This window comes from Leiobunum rupestre, chromosome 2 (genome assembly GCF_980474605.1).
Source record: "Leiobunum rupestre chromosome 2, qqLeiRupe1.1.hap1, whole genome shotgun sequence".
NCBI lineage: Eukaryota > Metazoa > Arthropoda > Arachnida > Opiliones > Sclerosomatidae > Leiobunum > Leiobunum rupestre.
The window spans coordinates 67716201-67731716 of NC_143385.1; the positions used below are offsets into that span (position 1 = coordinate 67716201).

At 35.2% G+C, this 15516-nt stretch overlaps 1 protein-coding gene across 2 annotated transcripts in view; it reads right to left on the minus strand.

Moving 5' to 3' along the window:
• Positions 1-4470: 4470 nt before the first annotated feature.
• LOC149958852 (stromelysin-1-like) overlaps positions 4471-15516 on the minus strand; it is a 127131-nt gene continuing 116085 nt past the window's right edge. The window contains exons 5-9 of one of the 2 annotated variants that reach the window (XR_016478568.1): positions 14784-15046; positions 12092-12236; positions 10267-10527; positions 6489-6926; positions 4471-6425 (exon numbers count right to left, since the gene is read on the minus strand). Coding sequence is in view for 1 of the 2 variants with exons in the window: in XM_090166251.1 (XP_090022377.1) it covers positions 6667-6926; positions 10267-10527; positions 12092-12236; positions 14784-15046 (929 nt within the window). In the remaining variant the exon portion in view is untranslated. Of the gene's footprint in view, positions 6927-10266; positions 10528-12091; positions 12237-14783; positions 15047-15516 lie in introns of both variants that reach the window. The other variant, XM_090166251.1, reaches the window with a different exon arrangement.

The following is a 15516-nucleotide window of genomic DNA, read 5'->3' on the forward strand; positions in this document are numbered from 1 at the left end:
GTCGCCACTACCTAGAGTCAGCGCTGATGAGGCATAAGGCTAATTGTCTGCTATGAACTTTTTGAGGGCAACGAAATGCAAAAATGTAAACGACACGCGCGAAAATTTAAAGTATCTGTTGAGAAGTCTGAACGGTGTAAGAAATCGAAAGAACCGACATGATCGACGCAAACGTAATATTTTCACATAGTCTGAACGCTGCTTAAGACAAATACAGATAAATATAGTTAACCCCGCCGTGATTCGATTTTCCGATCAGATATCATCGAGATTCACTCGTTTTATCGAAGCAGATATTTCTTCATTGTGTTAAAATTATTGCCTGAATCAGATTAATTTTCTGCTTTTTGTAATAATTACATGCCATTCAATATAGGCCTAAAATGAATTCCGTTTTTGTAACAAGTATAATTTCCTCAGTCTGAAAACAATACTAAAAACACACTTAATTTTCACCAAATATTTCCAGGTGATCCTTTTTTCGGAATGACATGATTTTTTTTGTCGTGTTGAACTTTGTTAGCTCATGTTATCTAGATCTTTATTGGCCACTAAACTATCAAACTTACTGCAGAGACCTAGACCCTGAGGCTAGGGCCATCTAGGAGCAACAAACACAGCACCCCACACAAGGAGAACGCAACCCGTCAAAAGTAGTGCATTTTTTTCGGTACAATTTTTATTGGTTGGACGCTTTAGCGCCTGCTGCCGTCGGAAATTCGTAAATTGTCTTGCCCCCACCCGTAAAACGTTCAGCGTAAATGTTCGTCCAATGAAATTTGTACACAACACTGCCTTAGCGTGTTTAAAGGCTAGCTGCGTTCTCCTTGTGTTTGTTACTCCTTGGTGCCATCTATATTTGAATTTTTCTGATTGACTAAGTATTATTAGAAGTTTAAAATGAATACCTACAGGTTTATTATAAACGTCCGGTATTTAATTTTGTCATGAATATATTCATTTCAATCATCAAAGGGCCCCACTGGATTTTGAATTTTACTGGTTTGCTGCGCGAGCTCCGAAAAGTTCTAGAATATGCTATCACGTGATACACAAGAGGTGAAGCTACCGGATTTTGACCCAGATTTTTCAAACGCTGGTGTGGCCCTTTAATATTGAATGATATCATTACCCTTGCTACCACCTGGGGCTAGGATGAGCGGTGCTTTTCCGCGTTCTACGTCATCGTTTCAGCCAATCAGGAGACAGACGCTTGTGGTTGACTCGATCCACAAACCGTTTCCGGGGTTGCACATTTTAAATTTTATTCATTTTCCCCCCAAGTGGCGGATTTTGGAAGCTGATGAATAGAATTGAGGAAGCAGACGATGTTTTAACAGGGTTTCCATGTACTTTTTTCAGTCATTGAATAACAGTTTTGCCAACCATTTTTTGATGTAAAAGAAAGATCAGTGCATGGAATCCAGTGTGAGAAATAAGTCACTATCACAGGCCAATCTCCAGTTTAAAAATTAGCTGGGCCAGTTTAAAAATTAAATGCTTGGGGTGTTCGTGGCCCTGGTGACCACTTAATTAATTCAAAGTTTTTTCCCTTCAATATTTTAGTTCATTAAATTATGAAAGCCTGATTTTTAAGGTTACAAATGGTAAGTGGCCAGTGGCCAGTTTTTTAATTAAACTATCTAGGCTCTACTAGCCACAGGTCGAGTTTAAAAAAAATCGTTATTTCTCACCCTGATGGAAACCTTATTAAAATATCGTCTGCTTCCCCAATTCTATTCAGCAGCTTCCAAATTCCGCCGCTTGGAGGAAATAGGAATAACATCCATTACGTAACTCATAGCGTTTTCCATTTGATTTCTCGAGATTCACTCCGAATCTGTCTCTGACGTCATAGGTCTCACCCCAATCGACTAATAGGTGGTGTTTTTCGCCTGTTCTGGGTTTTTTGAACAGGTTAAAAAGTGTAGCCATATGACGTCATTTTACTTCAATTCTGTCTTGACGAAAAAAACGATTTGGAGTAAGAAGGGAGTAGTTAAAGGTTAAAGGTTACTTATAAAAAGCTTGTACGTCATGTTTTCGTGAAACGAAATTTAAGCAGACGACAAAGCTAGATTAGTCCCTCTACACCTCCTTTCGAGGAGGAGTAAAAAGTGTAACCTTAGAGCTCTGGAACAAGCGAACAAAATTCGGGACAGGGTAAATCTTACCCCGAGAACAGGCCAATAAAACGTCTTAGGGTAAAAGCTTTACACTTTTTGTCGCCGGATAAGTGAAAAAAAAACACCTAGTGTAAAACCGCAAATGGAACATTCAATAAACATATTCCCGCCCTTTTTGTTTTTAGTCTGCTAGTAATAGTTGATTTTATAAAATGTCTTGACCATTGAGTTGGGAATATTAATCTAGAGATCCAATTAAATCTGCTCCCCGCGAAACAAGTTTTTGTAAAATACGAATGTGCCGTCTGCTCTAAAATGACGAGCAAACGTTATCATATGACCCGTGGCGCCATCCATTATTTTGAAGAAAAAAAATATTTTTGCTTGAAAACGCGTCTTATTTGAAGGAACCATTGAGAGATAGACGGCGCCACGGGTAGAATGATAACGTTTTCTCGTTATTTGGGACGCCGATGGGAGCAGACGACAGTATTCTTATTTTTAAAAACTTGTTTCGCGAAATACTAAAATCCGACGTTTTGATTGGACCTCTAGATTAATATTCCCAACTCAATGGTTTTGACGCTTGCCCAACTAGTTGAAATGTTGCCCTGGAATAAAACTCTTCAGTGGGAGAGAAAACGGATCCACAGCTGAAGCGGGGAGGCAACATTTCAACAAGATGGCCAAGGTTATTTTATAAAAAGAACTATTGGAATTTTCGCGTCTTGGTCTGCCATTTTACGAAAAAATCTAAAAGGAACACGCAAAAATTGTCTCCGATCTCGATCTCGATCCGTTGATCTGACGAAATCGCCAGATCGTGTTTTGCGGCAATGTTACTTACGATATGGTTGTTCATCCTATAAAACTATCAGCTCAAGCCTGTAGCACTTGTTGCTCCTAGATGAAAAGTTTGTTTGGACGTTAATGAAATTCATTGGTAAGTAATTAGTTTCTTTAAATACTGTTTATTGACAATTAAGTATAATATGTCAGAATGGGCTTTTACACTTCTTAAATAACGATTTTTAGTTAATGTTTTACATTTAGTTTCACAGTTAACTGAGTTAAGTTTTGATTACTTAGGCCTGGCCTTTCGCTCTCAAGATTTGACTTATTTTCAAATGTCAAGGCATCAACCGTCTGTATATTCAGGCGTTTAAAAATTCATTATGAAAATTATATTCAAGGTCTGAGCGTCTTGGTTGACCAGGGAAGATTCTTTGAAAGCCGAGGTTATCAGACTCGGAAATAAGGATAGCCTAGTAGTCAAAAACCACTTTATTAATTGCTGGGACCACTTTATTTATTTAATAAACTAGGAGAAGTGGTCCGTGGGACTACTTTATTAATTCTTTAATTTCTATAAAAATTATAATGGGACCACTTTATTAATTCTTTAATTTTCATAAAAATTATAATGGGACCACTTTATTAATTCTTTAATTTTCATAAAAATTATAATGGGGCCACTTTATTAATTCTTTAATTTTCATAAAAATTATAATGGGACCACTTTATTAATTCTTTAATTTTCATAAAAATTATAATGGGACCACTTTATTAATTGTTTAATTTTCATAAAAATTATAATGGGACCACTTTATTAATTCTTTAATTTTCATAAAAATTATAATGAGACCACTTTATTAATTCTTTAATTTTCATAAAAATTATAATGGGGCCACTTTATTAATTCTTTAATTTTCATAAAAATTATAATGGGGCCACTTTATTAATTCTTTAATTTTCATAAAAATTATAATGGGGCCACTTTATTAATTCTTTAATTTTCATAAAAATTATAATGGGGCCACTTTATTAATTCTTTAATTTCTATAAAAATTATAATGGGACCACTCATTGATAAAAGCTGTCACTTACAATTTCCCAGATATTAAAATCAATCATAATCTAGCCATAAAATCAGAAATAAACATTTAAGCATGGGACCTTGATGAAAATAATTAGGTCGAGGGTCAGTGGTCTCAAGGACCACTTTGATAATTCGACGCGCTAGTGGTTTGTAGTCGCTATGGACCACTTTAAAAAAATCCTTATTTCCGGGCCTGGACGTTATTTTGGAGGGAAAACGATATAAGAATCGTCTGCTCGACCAAATATGCTTTCTGCAGTAAATCTGCCTTTATAGACGAATTTTCGATCTTTAACAGATAAAATTCGCGGTAACTCTAGACTAGAATCGGTCTCTAGATATGAAAATAGTTTATTTTCGTATTTTATTACCTGGAAATACAGACAGTGGTAAAATTTCCTTTTTTTTACAATATCAGATCTTGGGTACGAAATATATAACTCGATTTTATTCTTTATAAAATATAAAAATCAAAATAATGTTTCTTTTTTTTATAATCAATAAATATTTTTAATATGCAGTTTTTGTAAAGCTTCGGTTACATTATAAATATTGCTTATGTAGAAAATTTGCATAATTAAAGTGGTTTTAAAATAATCTCATTATTATTATGCTTTTTGCTTTTTAATCCGTTTATGAAATTTCGCAGTAATTTTCCGTTGTAAAAAATTACCGATAATTTTCAAGTAGGAGTGAGTATCATGGTGATTATATTGGTATAAATTTCCATTTGTAAATTAATTTTTATTGATGGCACCACTAGTTAAAATTCTAATAATCTACTTTTTTTTTCCAAAAAGGTAAAAATCAAAATTATTTAAAAATACCAACACCATTTTAGACAAATTACTTCGGCGACGTAGAAACGTCTCTTGAAATTTCACAAATTAGCAATTAATGTAATTGCCTTCATTTCTCTTTACTGCTTTAAAAACCAGTAATTTAACGTTTGCCAGGGTTATTCAACTTTAAGAGGTTTGATTACTTAACATTTCGGACGGCACCTATTTGTCAAACTTGCTTTCCCCCATACCCCCTCCGTTTTTAACACCATCTAGCTAACCTAATTATTAACTTGTTAATAGTCGCAATTTAAACCTAATGAATTATGGATGTTAGCTTTCTTTATCAATGGCGTCACCAAAGATCAACGATGGCGTCAAAAACCGACATATTTCTAGGGCGATTGTTTAAGTTTATATTTATATAAAAAATGTGTATTGAATGTAGAATTATTTGTAGTAGACTCATGTTAAGAGATATCTCAAATTAAGAGCATAATAAAAAAAAAGACTTAAAAAAAGGTTATATTACACTTTGAAATAAATAAACTGCATAGCGAAAAGCGAGCACCCATAATTCATTTCGTGGTGTCGCTAGATGGCGACGTACTTTAATTTACTTTAGTCAATGGAACCTGTCTATTCCATTGAGTAAAGATACCTTTAATTTAAAATAAATATTTACTGAAAATACTTTTTTATTTTTAAGTCATAAAAATAAATAAATTTTAATTATTTTCATAATTTATCGACCCTATCATCGTTTATTTTTCCCAAGCTTCTATTTATCTGCAATAGAGGGCGCTGTCGAAAGAAGAACGTATACCAAACTGTGTTTCAGTGTGTGACACACGTTTCTATATTATTGGTATAGCGTTGTAATTCAACCTCGTAAAAGTCGAATAACCCTGCTTTAAAGGGAGTATATAGCTACATATTTATGGTAGATAACTTAATTCCAGATTTCTGCCAACAGGTTAAAAATAAGCTAGAATTAGGTGGCGCTAGTAACGTTAAAAGCAAGAATATACTCCCTTTAACAACGGACAGATTACGAACTAAACTGCAAGGTTGCCAAGCAATTTTTAGATTCATAAGATTCTTACTTGGTTAAAATAACTATTGCTTAATGAATTTCATAATTTAAATAAACTAAAACCCATTTTTATACATATCGTATGTTCCTATATTAAAATATAACAAGATTAAATCAAATAGAGTAGGTAGAATTAAAAAATACAAATTTGCAGTTGTGGTGCAAAAACATAATGGCATTTAGACTTTTTCAAGCAGTTTACTATGGTTGTTTAATTTGTCTGTAGTTTCACTTTAGTAGTAGAGGTAGTTGATCAAGTAGTTCGGCTGTTAGCCCAAGCGTTAAGCCTTACGCTCCTACCCCGGACTACTTTTACCTGTTAAGGCAAAAATTTCGTGTTTTATGACAAACTATTTTCGTGAGATCTTCTTGATCTTAATACGCGATTGGACACTTCAAATTGATTAAATACTAACATATGAATTAAAAAAATTGGACTAGTTCGACTTAATAAAAATATGAATAAAAATAATTGTCAAATTGGTCGACAGAGGGCAAATAAGACGTAACAATTTAAAAAAAAAATGAGCACCTTTTTTTTTCTTCCTAAAAATAATTAAAAAGTTTTTACTAAATGACAAATAGTTTATGTATTATATTATCACCTTTCAACCATCAAAAACGTGGTTGAACACATCCGTATTACTTTATAAACATTGTTCCTTATCGCGTCTGTTTAGTTGTTTTTTTTTTTTCAATCTTCTTAGGCCTTGGCTTCATAAGCCTTGACTAAATACGGCTTCTCAAATTTAATTCTCATTTTTTTTCTTAAAATAAGTGACGTCACGCGAACCATAAACATACGTATAGTAACGTCACGGAGATGACGGAATTTAGTATATTTTGATTTTGAGTCCTCGCGTCCAAAATAGGCGAACTGGCCGCGGAACGGGAAGCCCCCTTGATGGGTGGCAGGCCCGGGTACCCTTGCGGCGGACAGTTGAACCACGTATCCGAGATTAACTTGGGCGAATCGCTCGTTGTGCGCATTAATTTGTCCTCGAATTTCCAGTAGTACAATCCTTTGAAGAAGTAAGTTATTCCTGAAATTTACAAATGTTTTAGTATTGTAATATTTATTACAAGTTTAAAAGTACTTTTTATAAGGTATTTATTTTAAGGACGTATCCAGGATTTCATTTTTAGTTCGGGGGTTCGAACACCCAAAAACCGTATTAAATACGCCCTTCACCATAAGTAACATAATAACATATGACATTTCCTATAGAGTGCCAGCAGCTTGAAACCCTGTGACGTCACCAATGTTAAACGTCTATTGAGAAAAAACGCGAGTTTTCATGACAACCACTACGGAAGCTACGGCTATGACGTCACTAACTTTTAAAAACGCATCAAGTGCTAGCACTCTATTGTTTTAATGCTGATTTACTGACCGAACGTTTTTTCTAGTGTTTTAAGTCGGAAAATTTTCCGGAAAATGACCGAGGCCTTTTTTCCGGCAAATTTTTATCATTCCATGATTAGCCTAATCTATTGTTTGCAAATTTAAATAAAGCGGCATTTTCGCCTCATTTTTCGAATCTGAAAGTAAAACTAAACCTCTAGACTAGTTCAAACTGATTAACAATGTAACACTATTCATGTTTTGTAGTATGTTTACTGTTATTAGATATTTTATATCGATAAAAAGTTAAAAACATTAAAAACCTTTAAAAAGTAATTTATGTTTAAATTTTTTATTTTTCCGATTTGGGGAAAATTTTCCACATTTATTTTTCCGGAAAATGTTTCGCATTTTATTTTTCCGGAAAAATAACAACACTACTTTCTTCTACACGGAAACTCAGCTTTAACATGGACTCGCACTCGAACTGACTAGCGTGTTATCGTCCTTGGTAGTAGGCATATTTCGACACTAGGGGGCTCTGGGCTGAAAACTAAACCTAGATAACTCCGAAAATCCGTTAGGTGATAATTTTGGCTTATTGACACACTTATTGTTATTTTGTTACTTATGCCTTAACTAATTTATACTGTATGTACAATAATAACTCATAAGTATGCCTCTGTTTAACATTTCAGTGGAACAATTTCAATGAGACATTATTTCAAACGGAACATACAGAAATGGAATTTAAAGCAACTGTCGGGCCTATCATTGCCACCTGTATTATGATAGGGCCCTTGTTATTAAAGATGGCAATGAATCTATCCCATTTTTCGAAAAAACGACTTTACTGGAGAGCGTGGTGCCATCTATTAATGGCAAAGGAAATTCAAAATTAAGAAACAATAAAGTCGTCAGAGAACCATTTCTAATTATTATAATTAGACAAATTATACTCTACTTAGGGGACTTTAACCTAAATTATACATCCCCTATAAAATATATTGTTAAAAATTATCATAATTTAAGTTATGATCAAATTTACTAACGAGCCAATCAACGCGAGGGGTACTTTTATGTCCCGCCTTTTGGGTCAAAATGTAGCTTAAGCGTCTTGTTTTGATTTCGACGCTAGCGACATCTTTTGTAAAAAGAGTTAATTCACGTCAAGCCGACACTTGCTTTAAGTTTTATCATCCTTGTGCAATTGGAAATGTTAATTACAGATTGTAAAAGTTGGAAACACGCGAGAAATAAACGTTTCAATAAAACATCTTCAAGGAAATTGCCAAGGAGTAATATTCCCGAGAGCCAGGGCCTGTAAGTTACTGTTTATATAGTGCTTGTTGAAATAATGGAAACTTTTTACCAGTCGCTTTGAGAGCCTCAAGAATTCTGTTCTACGATCACAACGAGAGGGTTAGGCGACAGTTCGCCCGAGAAAGTTAGTTACATTGTTAGTTCATTAAATTTTTTTTAAGTTTAGAAATGCAATAGTTGATTTTATAAAATAAAAAGTGGTCTTGCCCAACTTGTTAAAATGTTGCTCTTACGTCACAAGACCCAGCTTTATTTGTGTATTCTTCGCACGAGCGATTTGCACGCGCTCTAGAAAAAGCTATATTCCTCGCGACTGTAGCGCGCGCTCGTAGGCTTGTCAAAGTAAGAGACTGTGACGTAAGAGCAACATTTAAACAAGAAGGCCACGTTAGTTTATAAAAAGAACTATTAATTCCAGTGAATTTGATAAAAACCAACCTCAACCATACTCGACTTACTGGTTATTTTTACTTAACACAATGGTTAATTACCATTACTCAAACTGTCGGGAAAATGAGTATTTTGATTTGATTGATTTCAAGGGGAAGGAGCTTCAGGGTTGCCACAAATTTTCAGATTAAAATTTCCTGACTATTACCTGTTTTAAGAGATTTTCCCTGACTTTTTAAGGGCAAAATTTGTATTTTAGATTTTACTTTTATCAGAAGTTAATAAATTTAAATGTACTTATATTTCAGTAAAAAGGTTATTGCAATGTTGAAAAAATTAGTCCAACTTTCACGGAAATAAATGATAATCATAGAATTTGTAAAATTACCTTCAAAAAGTGTCCAGATAAAATTTAATTCCCTGACTTTTCCCTGACTTTTTACAAATTCTTAAAATTCCCTGACCTTTCCCTGCCTTTATAGGCCCATTTTTAAATTCCCTGACTTTCAACTGACTTGTGGCATCCCTGTGGTAGCAATAACGGACATACAAAAAGATATATTTTAAATTAGATATTCCCTGACTTTTTAGGCCTATTTTAAAATTCCCTGACTTTTCCCTGTTTTCCCTGGCAACGCTGAGCTTACTCTTCCAGCTTGAGGAGGATTCAAAGCTACGTCCCTTTTACGCATTGTAACCCGGCCACCTGAACTTATGGCTTTAAAAGTCGCTTGATGACTTAGGCCTAGGGTGGTGCCTTGGCTATTAGCCTAGCTGATTATTATTATTATTATTAAAATCCTCGCTAACAAGGAGAGTACCCGAGGTGTTTATTGCCGATTTTGTTCAAAGTCGGGCGTAATGTAGACCTATATGAGATATGAAATTTCCCAAATGGAGACGTTGCACTACCCATTCGTTTTGCTATAGCAACCGAAAATGTTTTTGATCACTTAAAACAATAAAATCTCCATTTAAAAAAGCATGGGATTTTCTCGGTTTGAAAAATTTTGAAAATCACGAAATGTGTAATTTGGACCACATTTAGGTAAATTTCATCAAGTTTGGGTAAATTGAAACATTTTTAGGGTAAATTTGTAACAAATTTTGGGTAAAATAAGGGAAAAATCTTATTTTGGTTGTAAGTGGTCAAAAACATTTTCGGTTGCCATGGCAAATCGAATGGGTAGTGCAACGTCTCCTTTTGGGAAATTTCATATCTCATATAGGTCCACATTACGGCCGACTTTGAACTAAATCGGCAATAAACACCTCCTTGTAAGTTGAAATAAATACATGATTTTCCAAAATAAATCGAACTGTACCTCTATGTTGGAACGCGGCGTCCATATCAGTAGGAACTCCTTTCCACAGAGCCATGTTTCTGGGGTAATCGGGGTCCACTTTGCCATTGCTCTCGTCAAATCGCCAGTATCGGTTGCCGCTGAAGAAATAGGTCTTCCCATTGTGACCCCAAACGATGGCCGCATCCAGCTTTTTCAAATCTGGCGGCAGCCCCAGGTCGGTCAGCGGTCTTGGATAACCTTTCTCCTGGTGATTGGCGTTGAACAGCCAGTATTTTTGACCTGTAATTAGGTGGGTACAATGTTCGTGAAAATTCGCACGTTAAATTGCTCGTAGGGTCGTAGGTATATATCGTAGCGTAAGCCTATCAACCCTAAGTTTGAATCGAAAGGCAGTGTTGGTTCAAGCAAACGACTGGCGAAAGTACAGCGCTAAATCCACCTGGTGGCGGAAAAGAGAAACGTAACGCGTCCCGCAATGCATGATGCCAGCTGCTTTGGTAGGTGCGTAGAGAAAGAAAGGGCGAAGGAAGAAGCTTCAATTTATCTATACCAGGTGCCGATACTATCGCCTGATTTCTTCTTTTTCGCCCGTCCAGTGGTGGTACAAAGGGCGCTATGCGCGTTTCAAACTTAGAAGTTATAGGCTTATGATCGTAGCGTAAGTAACACGTGAGTATGACAATTAGAAAAAATTATCATCGAACTGATTTTCAGAGGTATTGCGCAATCGAGGTTAAGCAGGAATCCATACCTCTACTTGGAATGCTTATCCTGGCGTATCGCGTATGGTAATATCACTCTGATATTACGAGAGTAAAAATCCCCTCTGCGCGCGCTCCCCTCTCACGTCGTTGTTTGTTAAGTTAACATAGTGACGTCAACAAAACCGTCAGCCACATCGAGACGAAAATCTGCCGCGATAAGCATTCCAAGTAGAGGTATGGATTCCTGCACAAAGCCATCTAGAGTCTAAAAATGGCAAAGACGATAATATACTACTCAGTTCGGGTGCAAGTCCAAGTTGGAGCCGAGTTTCAGAGTTGAAAAAAAAAGGTTCGCTAAGGAATTTACCATTAAAAGAATAGGAAGTGTCATACTTATAGTTATTAAGTTACTTATGGTCGTAGCTAAGCCACCATGACATTATTCTACAGGCATTATTATTATTATTATTATAAGCAGGCAAGACACCACATGATCCTGCGATGCTTATAAACACGTCACTACCATTTGAATCTAAGGTCATGGCCGACATAAACTCGTTACCATGCCAACGGAAATAGGTAACGTATGTGATTTGGGCCTTGTAAATGGAATATCAGGTCCACTAAAAAAAATCAGGCCCACTAAAAAAAATAGGTTCAATAAAAATATCGGGTTCACTAAAAAATAGGTTTAATAAAAATATCAGGGCCACTTAAAAATATCAGGTCCACTAAAATATAGCAGGTCCACTTAAAAATAGCAGGTCCACTAAAAAATAGCAGGTCCACTAAAACATAGCAGGTCCACTAAAACAAAGCAGGTCCACTAAAAAATAGCAGGTCCACTAAAAAATAGCAGGTCCACTAAACAATATCAGGTCCACTAAACATATCAGGTCCACTAAAAATATCAGGTTCACTAAACATATCAGGTCCACTAAAAAAATATCAGGTCCACTAAAAAATATCAGGTCCACTAAAAATATCAGGTCCACTAAAAAATATCAGGTCCACTAAAAAATATCAGGTCCACTAAAAAATATCAGGTCCACTAAAAATATCAGGTCCACTAAAAATATCAGGTTTATTAAAAATATCAGGTTCACTAAAAAAATAACGACGAAAAGAAAGCACCATACCGGAGAAAAACACGATTTTCGAACCGGATTGTCTCTCATAAACGGCGTCAAACTTTCCCAGATCTGAAGGCAGATTGTACCAAAATATGTCGATGGGAACTGGTTCCTTCGTTTTCAGACCTCTATCATCCCGTCGCCAGAAATACTGTTGAGAGATAAACAATTATTTACACAATATTTGACACCTTGCCTATTGACTAAGTTACACGATCGTTACTAGGTTTCATAGGTGCGTCAGTTTGTCGTCAGAACCACTTACATCCAACGGGACTCGAAACCTTACCTTAAAGAGTAAATTTTGGTGGCGCCATCATTTGTGCGTTAGTGTAAACTTTTAAGGTTATTATTATTATTTATTTTAATAAGAAACTTCAAATATTAAGTATTTTAAATAAGTTTTGAACTAATTATTAATTTACGTAGCACCTTCAAAACTTATCTGAAATATTTAATATTTTAACTAAATATTAATTTACATATCACCTTCAAAATATATTTGAAATATTTAATATTTTAACTAAATATTAATTTACTTAGTACCTTCAAAGCTTATCGAAACTGATAACAGATGTCAGCATATAATAACTTTTATCGTAGAATGTTAAGGCCTTTTCACACGAGCCAACTTTTTGATCCAACTAGATGAGTCAACTTGAGTTGAGTAAACTAGTTGGTTCGTGTGAATAAAAGTTCAATGAGTTGATCCACCAAAAAGTACGCGAGTAAAAAATGGATCACTGATCCATTTTTGCTGACTCAGCATTTTGATTTGAAAAGTTGGCTCGTGTGAAAAGGCCTTAAGTGGTCTTAGGTAAGTTGAAATTAAATTATGGATAGCTGTGTGAAATGACGTAGAGTTGACGTCGTACTCAAAAATATAAGCGCCTCTAACGATGAGGCAAGTAACGCGTATTAGACCAAAATCTGAGGCCCACCAAAATTGTGTGTTTATTCCAGTAATTGATGATGCTTTTTTACAGCAAACAGAAAATCGAGCGTGAAAATTCTTTATTTTACGAAAAAAAAAAGTGGTGCACGAGCCAGCTTTTACAATACAATTATTATTGCACTGGTCTTTGTACCTTTGGCGCTCTTAAAAAAACCGCATCACATTCCTAACATTAATAAATGAAATTACTACCAGCAATACATGTCCCTCTTGGGGTAGGTGGCTGTGCTCTCAGTAAACATTTCACACAGGCAACTGACACACTTAAGTAAAACTTAACAACGAACTTATGTGACAAAAAGAACGCATAGAAGTAACTATGTACGATAACATTATCCCCTGCTACCATGATGATATACTTCTCAGAATAGAAACGCTCTCAAAACCCGTCTCTAGCGCCATCTGGATAATGTAAAATGAATTTTTTAATTTGGATTCGTTGATCGAATTATAATTTATAATTATAAAAATAATAATAATAAAAATAAATGATAATTATAAATTATAATTTATACACTCCATTTTCAACGACTAATTTAAAATGTAGGCGCTAGAGGTCACCAGTCAATCCCCAAAGCTTTTAATATTTTCATAACTTCTTAAGGGATGTTCAGACTACACAACTTTTAAAGGCCAACTAGTTTGGTTAACAAAATTGTCCAACTAATTGGCGGTATCACACTTTTTGGTGGACCAACACGCAACTTTTGGGGTGTACAATTTGTTTTGTGGTCTAATTTAAATTCAACTAATGAAATTAATCTCTTTCATGTGATCACCCGTTAATTTTGAAACCTTTGACCCGTCTACAATATAATATTGCTATTAACGAATTAGCAGACATAATGAAATTTTGGCTCTATCATTGCCATCTGTATTATGATAAGGCCCTTTTAATTAGAGATGGCAATCAATCTATTCGATTCTTCGAAAAAACGAGCGTGGTGCCATCTATTAATGGCAAAGAATGAAATAGCGAAATATCAACGTTGTCAGAGAACTATTTATAATTATTATAATTAGACAACTTATACTCTACTTGGTGGACTTTAACCTAAATTATATATCACATATAAAATATATTCTTAAAAATGACAATAATTTAAAGCAACTGTCGGCTCTATCATTGTATTATGAAAAGGCCCCTGTTATTAGAGATGGCCATGAATCTATCCGAATCTTCGAAAAAAATGACTTTCGTGGAGAGCGTGGAGCCATCTATTAATGGGAACGGAGGCTAAAATTCAAAATAGCGAAACAATAACGTCGTCAGAGAGCCATTATAAAGTGTTATACTTAGACCACTTTTACTCTACTTAGTGAACTTTAACCTAAATTATATATCCCATATAAAATATATTGTAAACAATTCCTATAATTGAAGTTATTGACAAATTTACACACGAGCCAATCAACGCGAAGCATACTTTTATGTCCCGCCTTTTGGGTCAAAATGTAGCTTCAGCATCTTGTTTTGATTTCGACGCTAGCGACATCTGTTGAAAAAAGAGCTACTTCACCTAGAGCCGACACTTGCTTTAAGTTATTGCTAAATTTACAAACGAGCCAATCAACGCGAGGGGTACTTTTATGTCCCGCCTTTTGGGTCAAAATTTAGCTTAAGCATCTTGTTTTTATTTCGATGCTAGCGACATCTGTTTGAAAAAGAGCTACTTCACGTCGAGCCCACACTTGCTTTAAGTTACTTCTGCACGTTCTTGGTGTCAAATAATTGTCACGTACCCAATCTTTGAAGAAAAATATTTCGTTTCTGATAGTAGCCACGGCGTCGACTCCCGTCGAACACGTCAGCGGTGGTTCCGGCTCATCCGGTGTGTCGTCAGGCACGTATCCGGGATTGGGATTCGGTTTCGGCTTCTGGTCGGGATTTTGATTAGGATTTCCAGATCTCACCGGCGTCTTGGGTGTTTTAGGTTTGGGCGGTGGCGGCGGCCTGGTCGGACTCATGGGCGGCAACGAAGCCCATTTTATGGGATTTTTGGGACCTGAAAAGAAACAAAAACATGGAAATGTAGCGCCATCTACATTTGAAAAATCGAACTAAATGCTTTGAATTCTTCTGCTTTATTTGATATTAATGAGGTTTTATTTAAAAGAGTACAGTTAGCAGACGGAAACAGAGCGGGTTATGACATTTTTCGTCGGTGTATGTCGCTAGAGTAAACCATAATTTACTCACTATTCACTAATATCTATTTTACAAATTTTACAAAAAATGTGTAAATAATGGGGTTTATCTCGATCGAGAGAATCGAAAACAGTTTTTATATTTATCGATAGAATCACAACGAAATTCGATATCTACCGATAGAATCACAACGGAATTCGATATTTATCAATAGAATCGGAATGGAATTCAATATCTATCGATAGAATCGGAATGGATTTCAATATCTATCGATCGAATCACAACGGAATTCGATATCTATCAATAGAATCGGAATGGAATTCAATA